Raw genomic sequence first — 19,285 nt, forward strand, 5'->3', positions numbered from 1 at the left:
AGGATAAAAAAGAGTTAAGGCTGCTCTGGGAATGAGAAACTGAAGGCTGTCTCATGCATCGACCTCCCTTCAGCCAGCCCTCCCAAAACTTATTCCTGTGCAAGTATTTCCTGCAGCAAACACATACCCATGTTCCCGTTCTCCATGTTCCTGATATCCGGACGTAGCCGGCAGTCCGTGGGAGCCAGTATCGCCTCCATGCCCTTCTCCAGCTCATTGAGGCTCACAGCAAAACTGGTGAAATTGTACATCTGAAAAGCAAATTGAAGAGAACACACGTTATTCCAGCAAAGCAGTGCTGGGTCCCTTACAATGAATGGATACAACAAAACTTACAAGAGAAACTGCTGAGTCAAATCCCTACTGGCTGCCCTGAAGGCAAGCTTAGGTTCATACAACACCAGCTGGAATTTTTGTTGGAGGGGAGGAACAAGAAAGGGCAGATGGGGATAGAAATCACAGCTTTCATTTTTTTAAGCAGCCTTTGCTTGTGAGGATTAAGACAGATTTCCTATGATATTGATATTTAACATCATGATTTTTAGAAAAAAGCAACACAAAACAAAAGCACCCACACCTAAAAGACCAAAAAGTCTTGTTGAAACTATGGAAATTAATATCCTGCTGTCCAGTTACTGCACCCTGTGGCAGCTTGTCCTGGAACAGCAGGGCCAGCAGAAGGGAATGTGTATCCATATTTCAGCCACTGTCAGTGCAAAGATCTCCCAGACAGCTTAACCTAAGTCCCCAGATTCCCAGCTGCACTCGGAGCATGCATTCCCTGTGCCAGCTCAGGCACAGCAGGGCTGCTTTCAGCACAGGACTGAAGCACAGATTGCTGGAGCATAATTTGAGTGCAGCAAGAACTGCCAGAGCCTGGTCCTGTGCCAAGGAGTGACACTGCAACAAGGTTCCCTGGACCATTACTCATGTTCCCCTGGATAATTCACCAGCAAGAGCAAAGCATGGGCAGATTAAAACAGTTACCTGTGATGAGTTTGGTGGCCTACAGTTTATTCTCCAAAGCAATTTACTGCCTGGTATGAACTGCACTGTGTCTTGAACTTCCGGCATATCATCAGCCTCATCATTTTCAGATTTAATATCTTCCTCACTCTGAAACAGAGATAACATTTGGCAGAGGAACAAGGGAACATTGGATGGTTTCATCTCAGATTCTGCAGTGACTGTTGAAGAATCTGTTCGTATTTGAGATACTGAACACTTCTGTACTTCTGCCTCACCCCTCCTGTTTGCTTTTCCTCACTCTGTATACAGTCCCTCTCATTTTTATGTGTTGCTCCTGATATCCCTGAATAGTCTCCCAACACTTAAATAAAGCTTGATAATCTGTTTATAAAAAAATCAGTACTAGTAATAATAGTAAATGAATGTCTTTCAGAAGTGTTTTCTCCAGCTTCCTTTCTATCCTATGCCACAGCTTAATTTCATCTCACATGACCATTATTTCTACAGGTGCAAATGAGCCAAGGCTGAAATTTAAACCAGTTCCCAAGTTAGTTCTTAAGTCACAAATAGGGCACACCTGTTTTTGGATATTGCTTCACCATTTGCAAAACATTTGGATGTGTGGTTTAAAAAAACCAGGCCCTTGTTTCAGTTTGCTCCAGACTCAAATCACAATTATCACTGCCAGTTTTCTCACTGTGAAGACTGTGTCCTTAAGTTTATGAATACAGTGACTTTCCTTCAAGTTCCTTTGTTACCAGCTGCACATGTCAAACTCCAGTGGTTCAGAAGGCTGCTCTAAGAACCTGAGATAATCTGACTGCTGCAGGACACAGACAGCAGCATTGCAGAATTTCAGAGGATTTCACCATAAGAACCCATTTAAAAACACAACAACCAGAAGGGAAGTTTAGGCAATAACATCCTGAAGTGACAGTAACAGTTTTCCTCACTTCCATCCCCTTTCTGTTTTCTTTCTGCCCTCTTTGACATGGCTCATTTGTTTCAATCAAAAATACCCTACTAGGTTAAAAACAGCCTGTTTTATACACTAGAAAACAGCTCCATATGGTTAAGAGTCTAATTTCAATAATTTGGTTTCAGTATTCATTATTTAAAAAGACAGTTCTAGGCTACTTTCCATGTCAACATCTGGTTTACTGTTAGACAGTTCCCCATCTAAAAATAGTATCAACAGGAAGGAAGGAAATAAAGAGTTGATTTTCTTAATATGAACAGAACCTTATTTTTTTTTTTTTTAAAAAGTCAAAATATAAGCCTGTACCATGATGGAATCCAGAGCCAAAAGCAAGGCCTGTCATTACTCTAGATTCTTCTGATGCGAATTCTTTTCAAGTTAGAGCCTCTTAACATCAAAAGTGATTAGCTTCTGTTCAACTTTTCATTTTCAGTGAGTAACTGTTGATGTAAAGAAACCCAAAGTTCTCTGCTGCACCATACATTATTTCCCGTTTTCCACATGACACTGAGGTGTTGGTAGCAGCTTACCTGACACTGCTTATATGCAAAGTAAAAACCCTGTATGTTTCCAGACCTCTTTTTTGTAAAGACTTTCTACATCCTAACTTCTGAAAATCTGCATCACCAAAAAGCATATCTGATTTAAACAAAGTTGTTATTGTTTTTACTGCTGAAATCCTACTATTTTTACTGCTCGAGTTGGCAGTAGAGCCACTTTCCTCATTCAAGGACTGGACAACATCAGCTTGGGAGTTGATATTTGATGATTTCTCTTTGCCCAGTCCCCAGCAGACACCATTCTTACGAGCTCCCTTCCATGCCAGCAGCTCACACTACAGCCTGCAGAGATCAAAGTGCCAAGTGCCTTCTCACTGCCCTGTCCAATCCCTACCAAATGACAGCCTTTGTCCTTCATTCACCTAAAAAATTTTGATTTAATTTCTGACATTTAAGAATCTTTTCTCCTTAAAGAATCCTTCACCTTACCGACTTCTTCTTCGGCTCACCACCTCTCTTCTCACTCTTTTTGTAGGTCTCATACGTGGTGGGATCAGTGCACCACAAACATTCTGTCCACTTGCCATAGATCACACACAGCTTCTTCCTGCTGCAGAGAAAGCAAAGGACACTGAGCTCTTCCTTCTGACTGAGCCCAGTAAGCCAAGCCTTGCAGATTCTAATCTACATTAAATACTCAGCTTCCTACGTCGCTGCATTTTATGTTTCTATTTGTAGATTTCACAGAATCACAGAACGGGTGATTCTTAGAAAACACAGATGTTTGATAGGCAAAGAAAAGGTTTCAACTCATTCCAGCTCTCCAGAACAGATCCTCATCACAGTCACATGCTTCTGCCCCTGTTAAATGAATGTGGGTACATCAAAGCCAATTATAATACAGAGACTCGGAGTCACAAAACAGGTCTGGGTTAATTAAAAACTTTTAGCAACCACATTCTCATTATTTAAAAATGAAGACTGGAATTACGACTGTACAATAGTAAATCAGTTGCAGCTACTCTGCATTTTCCCTTCATTTCCAAATCCTGGCCTGGAGAGTTTTTCTAATAATGCTTAAAAATTATCATCCTGGAATCAGGGGGTTTAATACTGACACAGAGAACAAAAATGGGTTACCAACTATATTGCAAGCAACTTGAAAGTCATATCACTGTGGTCACTATGCCAGCAAAAGAAATGCCTCAGTATTAAAAACAGAAAGACCAAAAGGCTTTTCTCACTTACTGCTTGTCCTGGATGTATCCCTCTACTCTGTGAAGCTCTTTCCCAAACAGTCCACATGGTTTAAAATTAAGGACACATTTATCTCCGGTACTGTGGAGGAAATAAGTACATGCTTAGAGAAGCAAGCCCCTGAATACATCAGAAAACTTATTTTACCTTATTTAGCTTTTTTAATATAGTTACAGTTAGCTAGTGGTTATATATATATATATATATGTGTATATATATATATATATATAAATTATTTTGATTTAACTATGGTTTATTACCTCACCAGAACATTAAAAATGGCACGCAAATTTTAAAATTCCACAAAAATAACAAATTTTGTGCAAGTACAAAAGACAGGATTACAGATTTGATGCTGTGAGAAGTATCAAACAGCAGCTTGTTGGATTTAAGCTCTCATTTACTGACAGAGCAATGTGTGCAGAAGTAATGCTTCTCACAAAATTCTTTCCCTCATTATGTAGAAGGTTATTTTATTTTATGCAAGTAAAAAGCTTTGATTTTGGCAAAGGCAGTTGGCAGAGCAGTTGATGCTCTCTAAGTTCACATTTCCCAACTCTGCAGTCATTTTTCTGTGCTGTGCCCTTAATTTAAGACATTGTCCATTATCTAAACTAAAAAAAAAAAAAATCACCATCAACACCGTGGAGATCCAATCTGACAATTATCCCATTTAATAGTTCTGGAGTTAAATTTAATTTTTGCTCTCTGGCAATGGTGCTCAGTTTGGATGGGTAACTCACAAATGTAAAACCTTTGCTCTCCATAGGCCATTTGTCTTTGTGCCTTTTCATTAATAATATTATGACAGTAATCCCAGGTTTAGGGAGAGTTTGCATTTGTTAAGAAAAGAAAAAAAACAACCTCACAAAAAGACAAAAAAAAAACCCCACAACACTTTGGAGCTACAAAGCAAAGCCTCCCGTGTGTCTGACAAAAATCAAGATCATGATCAACATTACCTGTGATTTACAATTTCTACCACTCCATACTGTTCTAACCACAGTTTACCAATAATTACATTATGTACACAACAGGTTGGATTTGTCCATGTGTAAGCTTCATTGTGCCTGTCAAAGAAATAGAGAAAGAAATTATTTTCTTGAGCTTAAGATGGAAGCCTGTTTTCAATTCTGTTCATGGCAAGGCAAAATATTTAGCACTCCTCTGAACAGCCAGCACTCAGTTTCAAAACAGAAGAGAAACAGACTTTTCTTTACAAGCCAACAATGTGTTGTATCCAAGCATTAGTGCAAGTTAATGAAGTGATATTGCTCTTATTCTTCTCCTTTCTTACATGAGTTGTACAGTTGCTGTGCTTTGAATTACAAATTTCAGCCCAACATAAAGAACAGTCCAGGAATTAATCTTTTTCATTATCATTTTTGAAGTTTTAAGTGATAAAACATAGTATTTGCAGAAGAACCAGACTAACAAACTAATGCCTAACAGTGTCTTCTATTCAACTGCTGCAGCAGCAGTATATTGTTTGTGGTTTCCACAAACATACCACAAGTTTTCTCATCAGTATTTAAGGCCAGTCCCAGTGCCACTGAAGGTAATTTTTGGGGAGTGTGAGTGGTTTTTGCTTCTTTTTATTTGGTTGTTTAACACCACTGGGACACAACAGCACTACTGCAAGCTCCACAAATGTGACATTTTAAAATTCAGTTCACAATTCAATTCCATCCTTTCCCCAAAGATTTACTGAGAAGAAAGAAAAATCCTAGAATTGATTTTCCACTTGGTTTTATCTTTGGTTTATTGTTTTGTGAAAAGCTTTAAAGGTAAGTTTACAACTTCTAAATCCTTAAAAGACATTATTCCATAAATGATCAAAAAGTTAAACAACGGAATTCCTATTGTCACCAGCAGTCAAAGCCATCTATTCACACTCATCTTTCCATGCTGGTAAGGGAAATCCTGAAGTCACCTGGTAGGCAATCAATCCATCTTAGAAAAGTTTGTAAGCTCAGTTTTAACAGAAAATACAGAAAAAGCAGTGTCCTCTGTAAAAAGTGCCTTGTACTTCTACATCCAGTGAATATAGAGAGAACACTCCCATGGAATGTTTCCAACCCACCTGTCATTTTCCAGTACAGAGAAATAACAGATCATTGAAGTCTCACTATTTCCCACAGCTCCTTTTCTTCAAGGAGTCTTTAGAACAATGACCACCCTTCAGCTCGGGGAAAGAATACCAGAATCCCTCAAATTCATCCCCCAGCCTTTAAACATAGTTTTATTCCTGAACTATTCTGACACCACAAGCTTTACAGCATAAACCAAAACACAACACAAGCCACTTATGGTCAGGGCTGATGAATTGAAGCACTTTTTGTGCTGGAGAAGTGATAAAAAAGTGTCTTCTAACGCTCTGAAAAATAGTCATGGTAAACATAAAGGCACAATTTAATACTGACTCACAGCTTTGCTTCCCAAACAGTTGCTTGTTCACTTAGGCTTTGAGCAGTTCTCAGACTCCTCAAAGCAACAGAATGGTCTGAATCACAACACTGAGAGGCTCAAAATTTCAACTCCTGCTGCTAACTTGAAGTAATTACTTCAAATAAATGCTTTAACTGTTTGTATTCAAATTTAAATCTCAGCCTTGATTAGGCTCAGCAAGAATTCTAATAGTCCTCTAAAGAAAGGCTCTCAAGGAACAAATATTTTGGTAACACCTACATTCTGTACTAACATTCACAGTTCCTTCTATATTCAGAAGAAATTTTCTTTATTTTCATCATCGTTTATCTCCAAGACCAATTCATACTTCAATGAACTTTGGAATATTAGATGCCAACAGCTGAAAAATTAAACTGCTTCCAAAAGAAAGTACAGGAAAAGTCAATGCCTACTGCATGAGGCAAGTTGTTTTTTTATTAAAACCAAATGTTTAGAACTTTCTTAAGTCAACATTTCAAAAGCACCTCAGAGTTAGGCCTAAGAAAGGCTTTTATAAAAGCACCAAATGCAGAATGCTTTATTTGCAACTGTTCTAGTTCTAGTGCATCCTCATGTCCCACTTGGGAAAGCTCCAGAGTCTTTGTGCCACCAGGACACAAAACAACTCATGGGATGTCACAATTCATGAGAGACAAGCCTGGGAGCAATCTGGAGAGGCATTCTTGATTTTAGTAGGAAGCTGATCCTTCTCTGTGAGTGGCAATCCTGACAAGTTTCTCCTGTTCCCTTACCACACACAACAGTTATTGTGAGATGCAGCTTTTTCCACACAAACCACCCAAACCAACAGCAATACTGAACATTGAGATGAGTGTGAACAGCCCAGTAAGAGACTTTTATCTCTATATTTAAATTTAACATGCCTTCACAGAACTAGCTTTCAGTAGCAACCAAAATGTAAAGAAATGCTAATTTTCATGATGGAAAAACTGGGTCAAATTGCTACAGCTATGGAACCATAACACAAAAAAATCCAGCTCTGAAATTAAGCAGTGAAAATTAACTTGTAAATCAATTCTTACAACTTCTTCAGTAAGCAGCTTTGAGGTAATCACCTCTGAAAAGCCAACAGGGTTATTACAAAAAGTAAAAGTTATTTACTTCTCATACTCACTTCAGAAGCTCCAAAGTAATTGTTCCTCGAGGCTCTGCTTCTATACTCTTTCCCCAGAATTTTAGTTTGGGATAGATTGATCCATGAAATATGAAGTCCTTATTGAGGCCTTCAGAATAAAATGCACTAATAGGTGGGTGGTGGCTGACTTGTTCAGATATAAACCTAAATCCTAAGTCCTCCCTGGCAACAACAACAAAAAAGCATTAAACAGTAAGCAAATTTTTAATATTGCAAGAGAAATGAGTTGATACTTAAAGGAAAAAGTGAAGTATTTTCAGATTAAACTGAAGGTTAGACTTTTCCTTTTCTAGTTCTGTGACACATTTACAATAAATGAAAGGATTTCTACTCTGAACACTTTCTTTTTATACCCCCAAACCAGATTCCTACCCAGAAAGGCATCTGAAGTTTCACTGAAATAACTCATGAAAATACAGAAACCCTTTGGGCAACATGAAAAGGTCTGACTGAGAATTCTTTACTGGAGACATATCTCCCATTTATTTGAGTAAGCTCAAAGTCCTTCAGACTAATTTCTCTATCTGACATGATCAACAAAACAATATTTAAATTAATTAATAGTGTCTGCTCAGGAAGCATGTTTGGTAGAAGTACATGAAGCAATTTTTCTCTAAATAATTCAAAGAATATTCTGCCTAAACTTAGAAATAAAATTATTAACTTTTATAACAACTTCTCAGAAAGTCTGAGATAGTTTGAGGAAAAGACTTCTAGCTATACTCAGAAATCTACTTTAGTGGTATTTTACTACAACCACCAGTGTGAGAGTAACTCAAGAACACAAACAGCCCCAGCTCCCAATATAAAGTAATTACTACCTGGTTAATTCATAGGTTTCTCCTAACAGTGGGTTAAATGGTTTGCCAGTTCTCTCCCACTGAGAAGCTACAGCAGAAACTGCAAAAGCAGCTACAGCCTGTAAGCAAATTAAGAACACATTGTTATGAGAACAGTGCATTAAAACTCTAAGTTTATTGTACTTTATTTGTTGCACATTACAGTATTTATTATTCCAAAAAGGAGTTGCTTCGTATTTTTTAAGCCATAGAATAAATGACAAAGAAGTGGGGAAATATAAGCACTTAAGAATCTCATTTTCTACAGGAATTATTGTCAGTGGTAAATTCTGCCAGATTACACTGCCTCATCTACTTCTAGAAGATCAGCCTGATTTTTTAAATTTAGTTTTGCCCCAACTTTGACTGCCCCCTCAGTCATTAAGAACAGAGCCTCACTTTCCTAGGCCAGGTAAGAACTATTTCTGTCACCAGGCCAGCAGGTTCAGGTGACACTGAGGAGCTCCTGCAGGCTGGGAAATGGAGGGATGGACCACACAGAAACAGGAGCCACAACAAACCCTCCACTGCACTCCAGTAAAACCAGAGCTGTGAGCAGCACCAGCATCACCTGATGCACACAAGTGTCACATACTCACTGCCTTGGTGTCAGACCAGCCAGGTGCTGTATCCTACTCCCAGTAACCACCAGTTTTGGAGAAGAAAATCGTGGTAACTTTGTCTCTGTCATGACAATTTTTTATCCAGGAACTTCAAAATCATGAGACCACTCAACAAACCAATTTAGAATCACATAAAGCCAAGATTTCATCCTCACATAAAGCCACAAAAAAGTCACAGTTAAATAAATTAGTTGAGATCCTTGGGCATGGTCAGCTGTAGCACTTTCCTTTTAAACTCTGTGCATGCATGAAGTGTCAAAGTGTCACAAATATTTGATACAACCACTATGAAAGAAGAAACTCATTTAGACAAACTGGGTATTCTCACTGTAGCCTCTGAGAAAGAGATACACTCAAGTGAGAAACTGTCTTAAAATCAAAGACTGGGAGAAAAAAACTTGTGAATTACACAGAAGGTGGTGGGGATTCTTACCTGCATTCTTTCCAGGGGATCTGCATGACTACAAGCCTTATTGATGAGGTATATATGCTCCATATATTCTGTTATCCTTTGAAGGAAACTCAAGGGCTCGTTGAAGACAATGGGCATTGTAATCTTGGACAGCTCCTACATAACCAAAGGGCAGGTTGATTTCTTAGACACAACACTAAGTAAACAACTGGCAACAACAAGAATTTTGAAAAAATTATGTGGATAAGTTTATTTATGGTATTCCTCAAAGGATATTTGTTTGGCAAGACCTCCAAGTGCTACAGCTGAAAGCGGCTGGAAGCACTGCAGAACCCTACTTGCAATCTGAAATAACAACTTAAAACATTGGTCCAGCTAACCTAATAAATCCACAGAGGATGTTACCTTCTCTGCTGTGCTCTGTGTAAAGCAGAAGAGGTTAAAATTTCCCTAGGAAGCAGCAATAATGTGCCAACCAGCTCTGTGCTGATACTGAAGTGCCACACACTCCTTGGAAAACCTCACATGCTTATTTGCATAAAATCTATCTATTTCACTGCAGCAACCACAAATTATTTTTTGAAAGGAACATTTACATAAAGAATAGCACTTGAATTGCTCTAACAGATTCTAGTGGTTTATTTAAGCAGCCTGTTATTTGTGTCAGACCATTTCTAGTTTCCCATGTGGATAAAGACAGATACTAAGTTCACACAAAGATTTCCAAGTCCCCAGGTCTTTTACTACACCAAAGCAAATTTGGCTGTTTAATTACAAAGTTACACTCATGACTGAGCACTGAAACACTTATGTAAGTGCTTAAAAGTTAGCAAACAGCAGAATGCCACCAGATGAAGTTAATGCAACATTTTCCTCACTTTGGCACAGGCAAAGAAAGAAAAATGTTAACCTTAACTAACTTCAACTGATTTGGTCCAAGCAAAAGTTTGAGTTAGGTTACTCATCCCACAAAAGGAATTTTGAGAGAACAACTGTATCTCCTACATGACATGAATTAATAAAATTAAGTCCTAAATCATCTTTTGCTAAGTAAAGAATAATAAAAAAAGCAGGTAAGAGAGCATTGTATCAAACATATTTGATTATATTTTAATGGGTTTGGTCTAGTTCTGAAAGGACAGCTTCAGAAATGCCAATCCACATGGTCTAACACCTAAAGAAGATATGGAAATAGTACTGTTAATAAGTAAATGTTGAGATTTGGGAGCCGCAGTTTAAAATTGTTTCCTAGCAAAAAAAAACAAAAACAAAAATAAAACAAAAAAAAAAAAAAAAGAAAAAATGAAAACGCACCAGGTGTTATTCTGTGTTTTGATGTTTAAGCAATAAAATTAATCAGTTGACATTAAGAGACCTGACACAAATGCTTCATTCAAGCTAACTTACCAGTCCAATGCATTTTTTCAATATGCTCCACACACTAAAATCACTTCTAGAAAACATTGGCGCAGGTAATGATGTCCTGTAATGGAAAAAAAAAAAATCCAACTGTCATTATCAGCCCCTAAAACAACAAGCCATTTTCTTTTCTATTGAAGCATCTTATAAAGGAAGCAAAGCATCACCCCAGACCTGGCACAGGAAGCAGACACATGAAATACTTTCCAATCCCAGAGAATTACCCTTGCCCATGAGAACAGCAATGCCCCAAAAGGTGTGAGCCAGCACATGCTCCACTCCCATCTCCTCTGCAGCTCTGTGCGTTTACCTGTGTCTCTTAATCCCATTTTCTTGTATCTCTGCTTCTCCATTATGCTTTCCATTCCTATTGCTTTGGTGTGGATCCAGATCAAGCATTTCTGGACCTTTATGATTTGCTTCTGAAAAGTCTCCTGAAGAATTGTCAGAATCAAAGCCTGCATAAAAACCAAAAGGCAACATTTTCTTAGGAGCCTTACCATGCCACAGAGTGCCACTCTCATTTTGCAAGTCTCACACCTCAAGTACACTTGGACTAGGTTAGTTCATTTTAAAGAGTATCAGAGTGAAAACCCTTATTAAGTGGCCTAATTTCCAGGAATATTATGAGCCAACTATTGCATTAGAACCAAGAATTATCATTTTTCACACTGCTGAATATAACACTAATTTAGAATCTTAAAAGTTCTTGAGTAGCTCCTAATCAGATTAGCTGCATTTTCTCTTTTCCAGAGCTGCAGTATAATTACAATAATTTGTTTCAGTTATGTAGCTTTCCTCAAAGACCTCAAATAAATTAAACTTACACTGCTAATAGACAAGGAAAAAAAGGGGAAAAAAGAAAAAACAGCTATTTCACGATGCAGGGGCAAACACCCAGACAAGTGAAACCACAGAAATGGTACTGAACTTCTTTTTGCCACCCATATGTGCAAACCATCTAACACTCCCCTAATGGCTGCAGCAGGAGCTTGTGGACACCAGGATGAACCATTCCTTGAGCTCTGCAAGTGACCCAGAGCCTGACCTGCAGGAGGTGGCTGCACTTCCCATCTCCCAAATCCATCCCCTTGGTCCAGAGCTACTGGAAATACCATTGTAACCAAACCCCAGCCTGCAGCAACCTGCTTGGACCAGCTTTAATCCCAAAAATGTTAAACCAGCAGGAATCTGTAGAACACAAACCTGTGTTATCAAGCAGCCCTAAGTAAAAGTTGGACTAAACCAACATACCAAGATTCCAGTCTAATGATTTTTAGTCATATAAACTACACATATAGTAATATAAATAATGAGAATTTTTGCATATGGCTTTGAATAAGAAGATTTTAAAAGCATTCTATGCACCTCTACACATGCCCTTGGTCATAAATCAACAGCAAGAGGCCTCCCCTCAGTGCTGCTGGAACAAACCACTTGTAAACCACAGCAGCATCACCACAGAGCACCCTAAAATGAGCAGTTAATGCAATCCTTCACAACTGCCACGGACTACAGCACAAAATCGATCAGTGTAATAAAGGAACATTTTTTGCTGAAATTAATTCTAATGTAATTTAGTCCTTTCTGAGTCCAAAGGGGTCAATTCTTCCTCAAGAAATGCTTTAGTTTCCAGCTTCCAATTCAAGAGTCAAAAAGCAACAGTAAACGTGGGTATTTGCTGGCATACAATTTTTGCCATGGTTTTATGGAATATACAGCATAATTTTTGCATTTCTTTCATTCCAGCTGTCACAACCTGGGCAGTCCCTTGTCTCTGTACTGAGCTCCCATCACACTCAGCTATGTCCCAGAGTCAGCTGTGGGTACAGAAAGATTCTGAAGTATAACAAATCCTGTAAACTCTCTAATGAAGTACAGAAATCAGTCATGACAAAGATTATTTCATTTTAAATAGACTAAAATGCTGTGATCTTCTGACATTCACTTTTTTACAAAGTAGTACTTCAACTTGATTTTAACCTCTCCAATGGCTGCTTTTGCTGCATTAGAGCAATTCATGCAGAGCACACATTCCAGAAACAAAAAGCTGCACATTTCTCAGGGACCAAGACCATGGCAATAACATTCAGAACTGCACCAGGAAGTCCCAGGGATATGATCTTGTTTTGTAAACAGGTGTAATGGGTGATGTCATGTCTTGCCCTGTCTCCTACGTTTTGATGTCACAAGAATGCAATTACACAGCAATAACCACACCTTGGCACTCTTAGTACTCAACTGGAAAGCATGACAGTCACATATAGATTCAGTTCATTAAAATGAGGACTACCCTGAAACACCTGTCTTAAAAAAACCTTCAGTCAACTCATAACAAAATATTTCTGATTTTAAAATAGTATTTTTAACCATATATTAACTTTTTCGGAACCTGTTACAGTACAAGCAGCAAAATAACTTATTAGCTCAACTATAAGCTTGAAAAAAAAATCTTTTTGGTACAATACCCTCACCCAAAAAACTGATCAAGCTCACACAACACAAGGAACAGCATCACTTCAATGAGAATAACACATCTAAATGTAAAAGTAAAGCTTCACAACAGGAATTGTCCACTGGCTTATAGGGAATAGTTCTGAAAAATGTTACTGTAATTTCAGTCTTTACATTGTACCTGAAACCCTGCAAATCCTAACAAATGATAATTGTGTTATCCACATTAGTGTTTGTTTCCTATGATTCAGAGTTGTTGTCCTGTTCCTGTAAAGCACAAGAGGAATTTAGATTCAAATATATATATATTATTTATTGACAACAGTAGGTCATTGGTAACTAAATAAATGCCAACTCAAATGAGTGTCTTTGCAGACAAACAGCAAAAATTAAATCCCTGCTCCAGAAAAGGAAGTACATCAGAAGGGCAAGTCAGCTTTTATTAGACTGCACATCCACCTAATTACTTTAAAAAAAATCACCAAACCAAAACCACTATGGTACATAGCCAGATAATCACAGACTTTCAACTGCACTTTCCACCTTAGCATCACATGGCTTATCCTCTACAAGCCCATTGAGAAGCTTAGGAAGATGCTTCTCAATGAAGTTCTAGGTCTTATACCCAGACACTGTTTTATGGAGAGGAAGTAGATCTGAAAGAAAAATAGAGTACAGAAATGATTTGTTGTAGTTTTTCTAAGTTCCTAAAAGAGCCTTACACCAGCTGCCAATAAAGCTTTGAACTTAAGAAACCAAGGAGGTTAGAGTTACTTACTGAAAAGCCACTGGGAGTGAGAATAAAAATGGAGATTTAAAAGAAGGATGGGAACCAGAGACAGAAATAAAATGTCAACAATTAGCTTAATCAGAAATTCCACTTACGTGTGTTAAGAGTGAAACAAAAGCTTTTAAGAAGTCTTAAACTTTCAAAGTAAAATACTTAAGTTGGGTGCCAGCATAAATCTATTTCAAGAGCTTAAAGAAAAGTGACTTGCCAGTAACTTTAGTTTTCTTAGCCTTCCTCTTCCACATCCTGCAAATGAAGCAAGTGCACTCAGAGTGTGCTGCCCATGAGCCAAGGCAGCAGAGGCCCTGCTTGAGTCATGGCCAGGGACATGAGCCCTCCCCTTGGACAGTCAGCAACTTCCCTGAGTAATCATTAATTGTCAGCCAAGGCAGAAAGGGAATCAAAACACCTTGGTACTGAGAGCCTTCAGACCTAAAAAAGGCATAAGGAATAGGGATAAACATGCTGGAAGTGCAGACAGCAAGTGGTACTGTATTTCTTTGCCAGAAATGAACTATTCTCCATTTTCCAAATTAAGTCCATTGTCACAAGCTGTAGCTGATGGAGGCAGGTTGGCCTTTCACAACATCTGCAATACTTACACAGCCACTGATTCAGTCTGATCCAGACAGAATGAAAATACATCAGTTTGGCAGATAACCTCACTTCCTTCTCCCCACGTGAAAGCAACAGAGAACAACAGCCTCACAAATACACCTGGCTGGATGAACCACCTGAGCCTCATGGGCACAGAACACATTTCTGTGGAAGTGCAGACTAATATTTAAAAAAAGCAAAATTAAACTATTAGTGTTCTCAAAAATAAATTACCCTGGTAAGCAGCCAGGCATTTTGTGGCAACACTTCCACAAAACACTTTGGCAAAAAGATACCTGAGAATATTAATGAAGGATACAGCTCAAAAGAGGCCCCTGATGGCACACAGTCTTTACAAAGTCAGTAATGGCATTAACACACCCAGGGTGACATAGATCAAAGCTGCATGTTGTCTCACAGAAAAATTCAAAGAATCTGAAATTCATCTAGGAATTGATCACCTTTACCCTGATGCAACCTCAGAGAAAGAGGCCACTGGAATTGGAGAAAAAGCAGATTGTTGGCAGCTGGGATGTCTGGAATTAAGTGAGATCACAGGTAACATTCTCAAGGGGAGTACTCATTCAGGAGGTAAGGCTGTCAAGTGTCAGCAATGCTAATAACCCCTGACTGCAAAGAAACTTCTCCCCGTGGAAGCTTTGTCACCAACTCCATCCATCCCCTTGATTCATCAATACCCCAGTCCATGCTGCACCTCCACAAGTGCCATCATCATCCAGTCAGGGACAAACCATGTGCCAGGAGGATGATTCCCAGTCACACAGCACACAGTTCCCTGCCATGACCATGTCTTTTGGATGAGATGGGGACAGTGTCAGAAGCAGGAAATTTCAGAAGCAGGCAAGGAATTAAATCCAGCATTATAAAAATCAGAGGTCTCCTTGGGAGACATTTGAATTCTACAAGTGGATGTCATTAATTAATAACTATGGAAAAGCTGTGACTTCCTCAAGGAGTGAGTCCATACTTCTTTCAAGGAGGTAGAAAACCACATGGGCTGCTGCTGAGTGTGCTGCAGAATTCTGGAGTAACTCCCACAGAGTCCAAATGCTCTAAGCCTGCTATACTCCCTACAGGACACAAATCCCAGCACTCAATTCCTAAAATCAGTGAACTTTGGGAACACATTGCAGCTCCTTCTGGAAAACCAGGGCCCAGGATGCAGCAGGAGCAAGAGAAAAGTATGGTGCACACACTGTTTTCATCTCAACACTGAAACACAGCTGGAAAACGTGCTCATTCCTGGCAGCCACATCCCAACCCTAGACTTTGAGCAGATTAAGCACATCTGAAGGCAGCTTCTGCCCTTCTACTGATCTGACCTAAAAACAAGGTGAGCATCCTTGGAAAGAGCAGACTGAGGAGCCTGCCAAGAGAATTTGATACTTTTTTAATCAAAATTTGGAACCTCAGATCCTCAAGTTTTCACTGGGAAACCTGGAAGCTCACCTTGGCTCAGAAAGGACCGTGATTGTGGACTTGATCTCCTAGGAGTACTGCACCTACACCTGCCATGTCCAGACCATTAAAAAATTGAGACAGGCAGGCACTACCAGGACCCATCAACACCTAAAAAAAATCACTAAAGCACCACGTAAAAGATCCACAGTGTTAACAGGAGCAGAGAACTACCACAGACAGCAGCAGCCAGGGAACAGAAATGCAGAGCGGCCAATTTACATTGGTTTTTGGTGTCACAGTTCTGAATGACCTGGACAAGACACAGCTCCAAAGAACTAGGTCTGACCTCACTAGGTCTGTGCAAATAACTCATCAAATTGTCACCATCTCCTAAAGCACCCAGCTGGAGAAAGGCATTGAGCACCTGTCCTTAAAGACAGATAATCCAGAGGGAGAACAAACCTGTAGCAAAGTATTCCAAACCTAGCACTCCTCTTAAACTAACTACTAGGCTCAAAGAAACACATATAACACACACACACACACACACATATATATATAAATAAATTTATCTTCTGCCAGCACATTCCCCCCTGTGGAAGAAAAAGATGAGGCTGGAACAAGGAGTGCTCACAGAACTGATACACAACCCCCAGTTCTGAGCAGAGTCAGGCAGGACTGCAGGTACAAGAACAGCTCATGCACAATAGCTCAGTCACCACCACCTGGAGCACTTGCAGGGGGAATCAACCTTTTGAGGTAGGGGGAAAAAAGAGGAGGAAGAGGGAAAAGGACAAAACCAGAGTGTCTAAATGCAGATGAGTCAAACACCAAGGGCTGTGCAGCTCTGCAGCAAGGGACAAAGGAATGCATCACCAAAGCTGTACAATGCAGACCTTGTGTCTAGAGGTACATTTCTTTTCACACCTTTTTCAGTGGAAAAATAATCTTGTTCACTTATGGCAGTGACCCTGAGCTCTTGGAACTGAAAGATTATTAATGACACACTGAAAAATTTTAATGGCACAATGGTTTGATTTTACAGATGAATTTGGAGTATTCGTCCCCATCACTCCCAGCTGGCATGAATGCAAACCAAGTTTCCTTCTCTCCTCTGTGACATAGTTGTGACAAGTCCTGTACAGTCTGCTGTCAGTCACACTGCTTCACCCAGCCCCCTCTGTTAACTCCTCACATGAATTTCCAACAACCATGTCTAAGTCTACCTTACCCACTTCTGCCTACCATGCTACTTCCATTCCTGCAGCTTTCACACTTGCCTTTATTCTCTTTTTTCATTCCTGTGATTTTACATTAACTACTGTACACTCAGTATTTCTCATTTCACCTCTGCTACAGGATTTCTTGAGAGACATTTCAGTGGAAATCTTTAAAATTGCTTGAAATCTTTAAGAGGATTTCATTTTTCTTTATTAAAATACTTCAAGCATTTTATTTCACATCTAAAGCTCTTATAAATAACTATTCATCCTCATTAGTTGAAAGCAAAGTACTATTTGATACACTGCTCAAGTGTGAAGTGATTCATGTTTGCTTTTTTAGAGAAAATAGGATTGCAAAGACTTTTGGCTCCCTATCTTGAAAACATACTTTTACAGCAATTTGTTTCTGACTAGAAAAACATTTTTTACTTCAATTCTTTAGGATAAGTTTTCCATTAAAATAAAAAAATGAATACAATAACAATAAAACGACCCACAGGAAATATTTCACCTTTCAAAGGGTCTGCTTCTCAAGCTGCTATTAAATTGATTTTCACAGAAAATGAAAGCAAGACCTGGCCACTAAAGGACTGTTACAGTGATTAAATAATAACTGGCATTATGCTTTAACAAAAAAAACCCTCCTCATTTCCAAGCCTGAACACGAGCTACAATTTCCCTTTTCTACTTTTCAGAAGACAGCACTACAAGTTTTACCAACACGAGTTTACTTTTGATTTATTATTAACAGCCATATATTGCCAGCCCCCCACCACACACATAATGGAATTTATAGGGGTTTTACCCCCTTGGCACTGTGCCCCTCACTCACCCGTAACGGCATCATAAAACTCCTCTTCACTGTTCATCCTTCAGTGTGAAATCTGTGCAGCCAGTGCAGCTCTCTCTAATGCATCGTTGAACTTGATTTAAAGTATCTGGGTGCTGTCAGGCTCTTCTTTTGCAAATACCCAGCTGCTTTAGATGATCTATTTGACAAAACAGGGGAAACAGAATTAGCAGATTCCACATTTCTCCTGTGTACAAATGCTCACACTTGACAAACATTAATTTTCCTGTTTCTTTCCATGGCAAAAGAGGGATTTTTGCATTCATAAGTAAACAGCTTTCTTTGATAACCACAGTAATTTTGAAGACAACTACTACCTGCCACAAGAACAGCTGATTTACTGTGTCACACTTCTCTCTGTATAAATACTTCATATACATTACTGTAAAACATATCTTATTTACAGCAAGTTAAATTTCAGGCAAATGTAGCTAGAAGGAGCAGAGTGACAGAAGAAAAAGCCAGCTGGCAAACCAAAAATTCTCCTTACTGCATCCTTAACCAAGAAAGCTGGGAACAAGAAAGAACCTCAGTATCTCAAAGTCTAACCACTGCATGAAAATGTTGGGTCTGACTCTAGATCATGCAATCAATATGTAGTGACTCTTGAGAAGTTTTGTCAGGCTACTGCTTTGCACTCTTAAAGAGACAATTGATGACTTTTCCCTCTAGAAGGAATGTAAAGAACCAACAGACTTTTCCTCAGTAGAACCACGCACTCTGCAAATAACTTAAGAGATTTATGTAGCATTCCAGCTCTACTTTATGGATGGACTAAGTTAGATTTTTTCCAAATGGTTGATAATGGTGTAATGCAAATATTTTTACCTCACCCAATTTTAGTTTAAGGAGAAGAATGAGAAAATTTCATTTTTATTCTTACAAATGTTCACCAGGTTCCAACAACGAGCCAAGTACACAGCAATAAATGACAATGACAACAGCATGGCAATGCTATCGATAGCTCCTCCAAAACAACCTCAATCTGTCAGTCTCAATTTTTTCTGACCATGAAGATTCCACTGCTTTTGTGACAGTAGTTTCTCCAGAGTAATTATAATCGCACAATTCCATTCCAATTAAGAGGAACAAAGCCAGAAGTGCACTGTGCTCCTAGGAGGAGAGTTTACCATGTTTGAAGCCAATTCCTTCTTTTTCTCTGCAAGAAACCAGACTGTGTTTCAAGTCTTTTTCCCCTCACTGCCCAGAACAAAAGCTGTTTGAGTGTCTCACATACATACAGATCTTCTAACTGTCCTCAGAGGGAGGAGCTAAACCAGCCCATTATGGGACTCATCTAAGTTAATTAATTTAGCCTTGAAGTGGTTTATGTCTTTCAAGGATAGG

The 19,285-nt window shown here is 38.9% G+C and overlaps 1 protein-coding gene across 2 annotated transcripts in view; it reads right to left on the reverse strand.

The window, feature by feature from the left end:
- The window catches only part of OSBPL2 (oxysterol binding protein like 2), a 33,981-nt gene that overhangs the window by 4,440 nt on the left and 10,256 nt on the right, over nt 1–19,285 (reverse strand). For both annotated transcript variants that reach the window (XM_021553603.4, XM_085558259.1), the window contains exons 3-13: nt 17,921–18,077; nt 10,913–11,060; nt 10,591–10,666; nt 9,205–9,339; nt 8,131–8,228; nt 7,289–7,471; nt 4,668–4,775; nt 3,697–3,786; nt 2,938–3,058; nt 988–1,116; nt 128–251 (exon numbers count right to left, since the gene is read on the reverse strand). In XM_021553603.4, coding sequence (XP_021409278.1) covers nt 128–251; nt 988–1,116; nt 2,938–3,058; nt 3,697–3,786; nt 4,668–4,775; nt 7,289–7,471; nt 8,131–8,228; nt 9,205–9,339; nt 10,591–10,666; nt 10,913–11,060; nt 17,921–17,957 — 1,249 coding nt within the window. In that variant the 5' untranslated portion in view covers nt 17,958–18,077. The remainder of the gene's footprint in view (nt 1–127; nt 252–987; nt 1,117–2,937; nt 3,059–3,696; nt 3,787–4,667; nt 4,776–7,288; nt 7,472–8,130; nt 8,229–9,204; nt 9,340–10,590; nt 10,667–10,912; nt 11,061–17,920; nt 18,078–19,285) is intronic.

Source organism: Lonchura striata, chromosome 20, assembly GCF_050655825.1.
Source record: "Lonchura striata isolate lonStrDom1 chromosome 20, ASM5065582v1, whole genome shotgun sequence".
Lineage (NCBI taxonomy): Eukaryota > Metazoa > Chordata > Aves > Passeriformes > Estrildidae > Lonchura > Lonchura striata.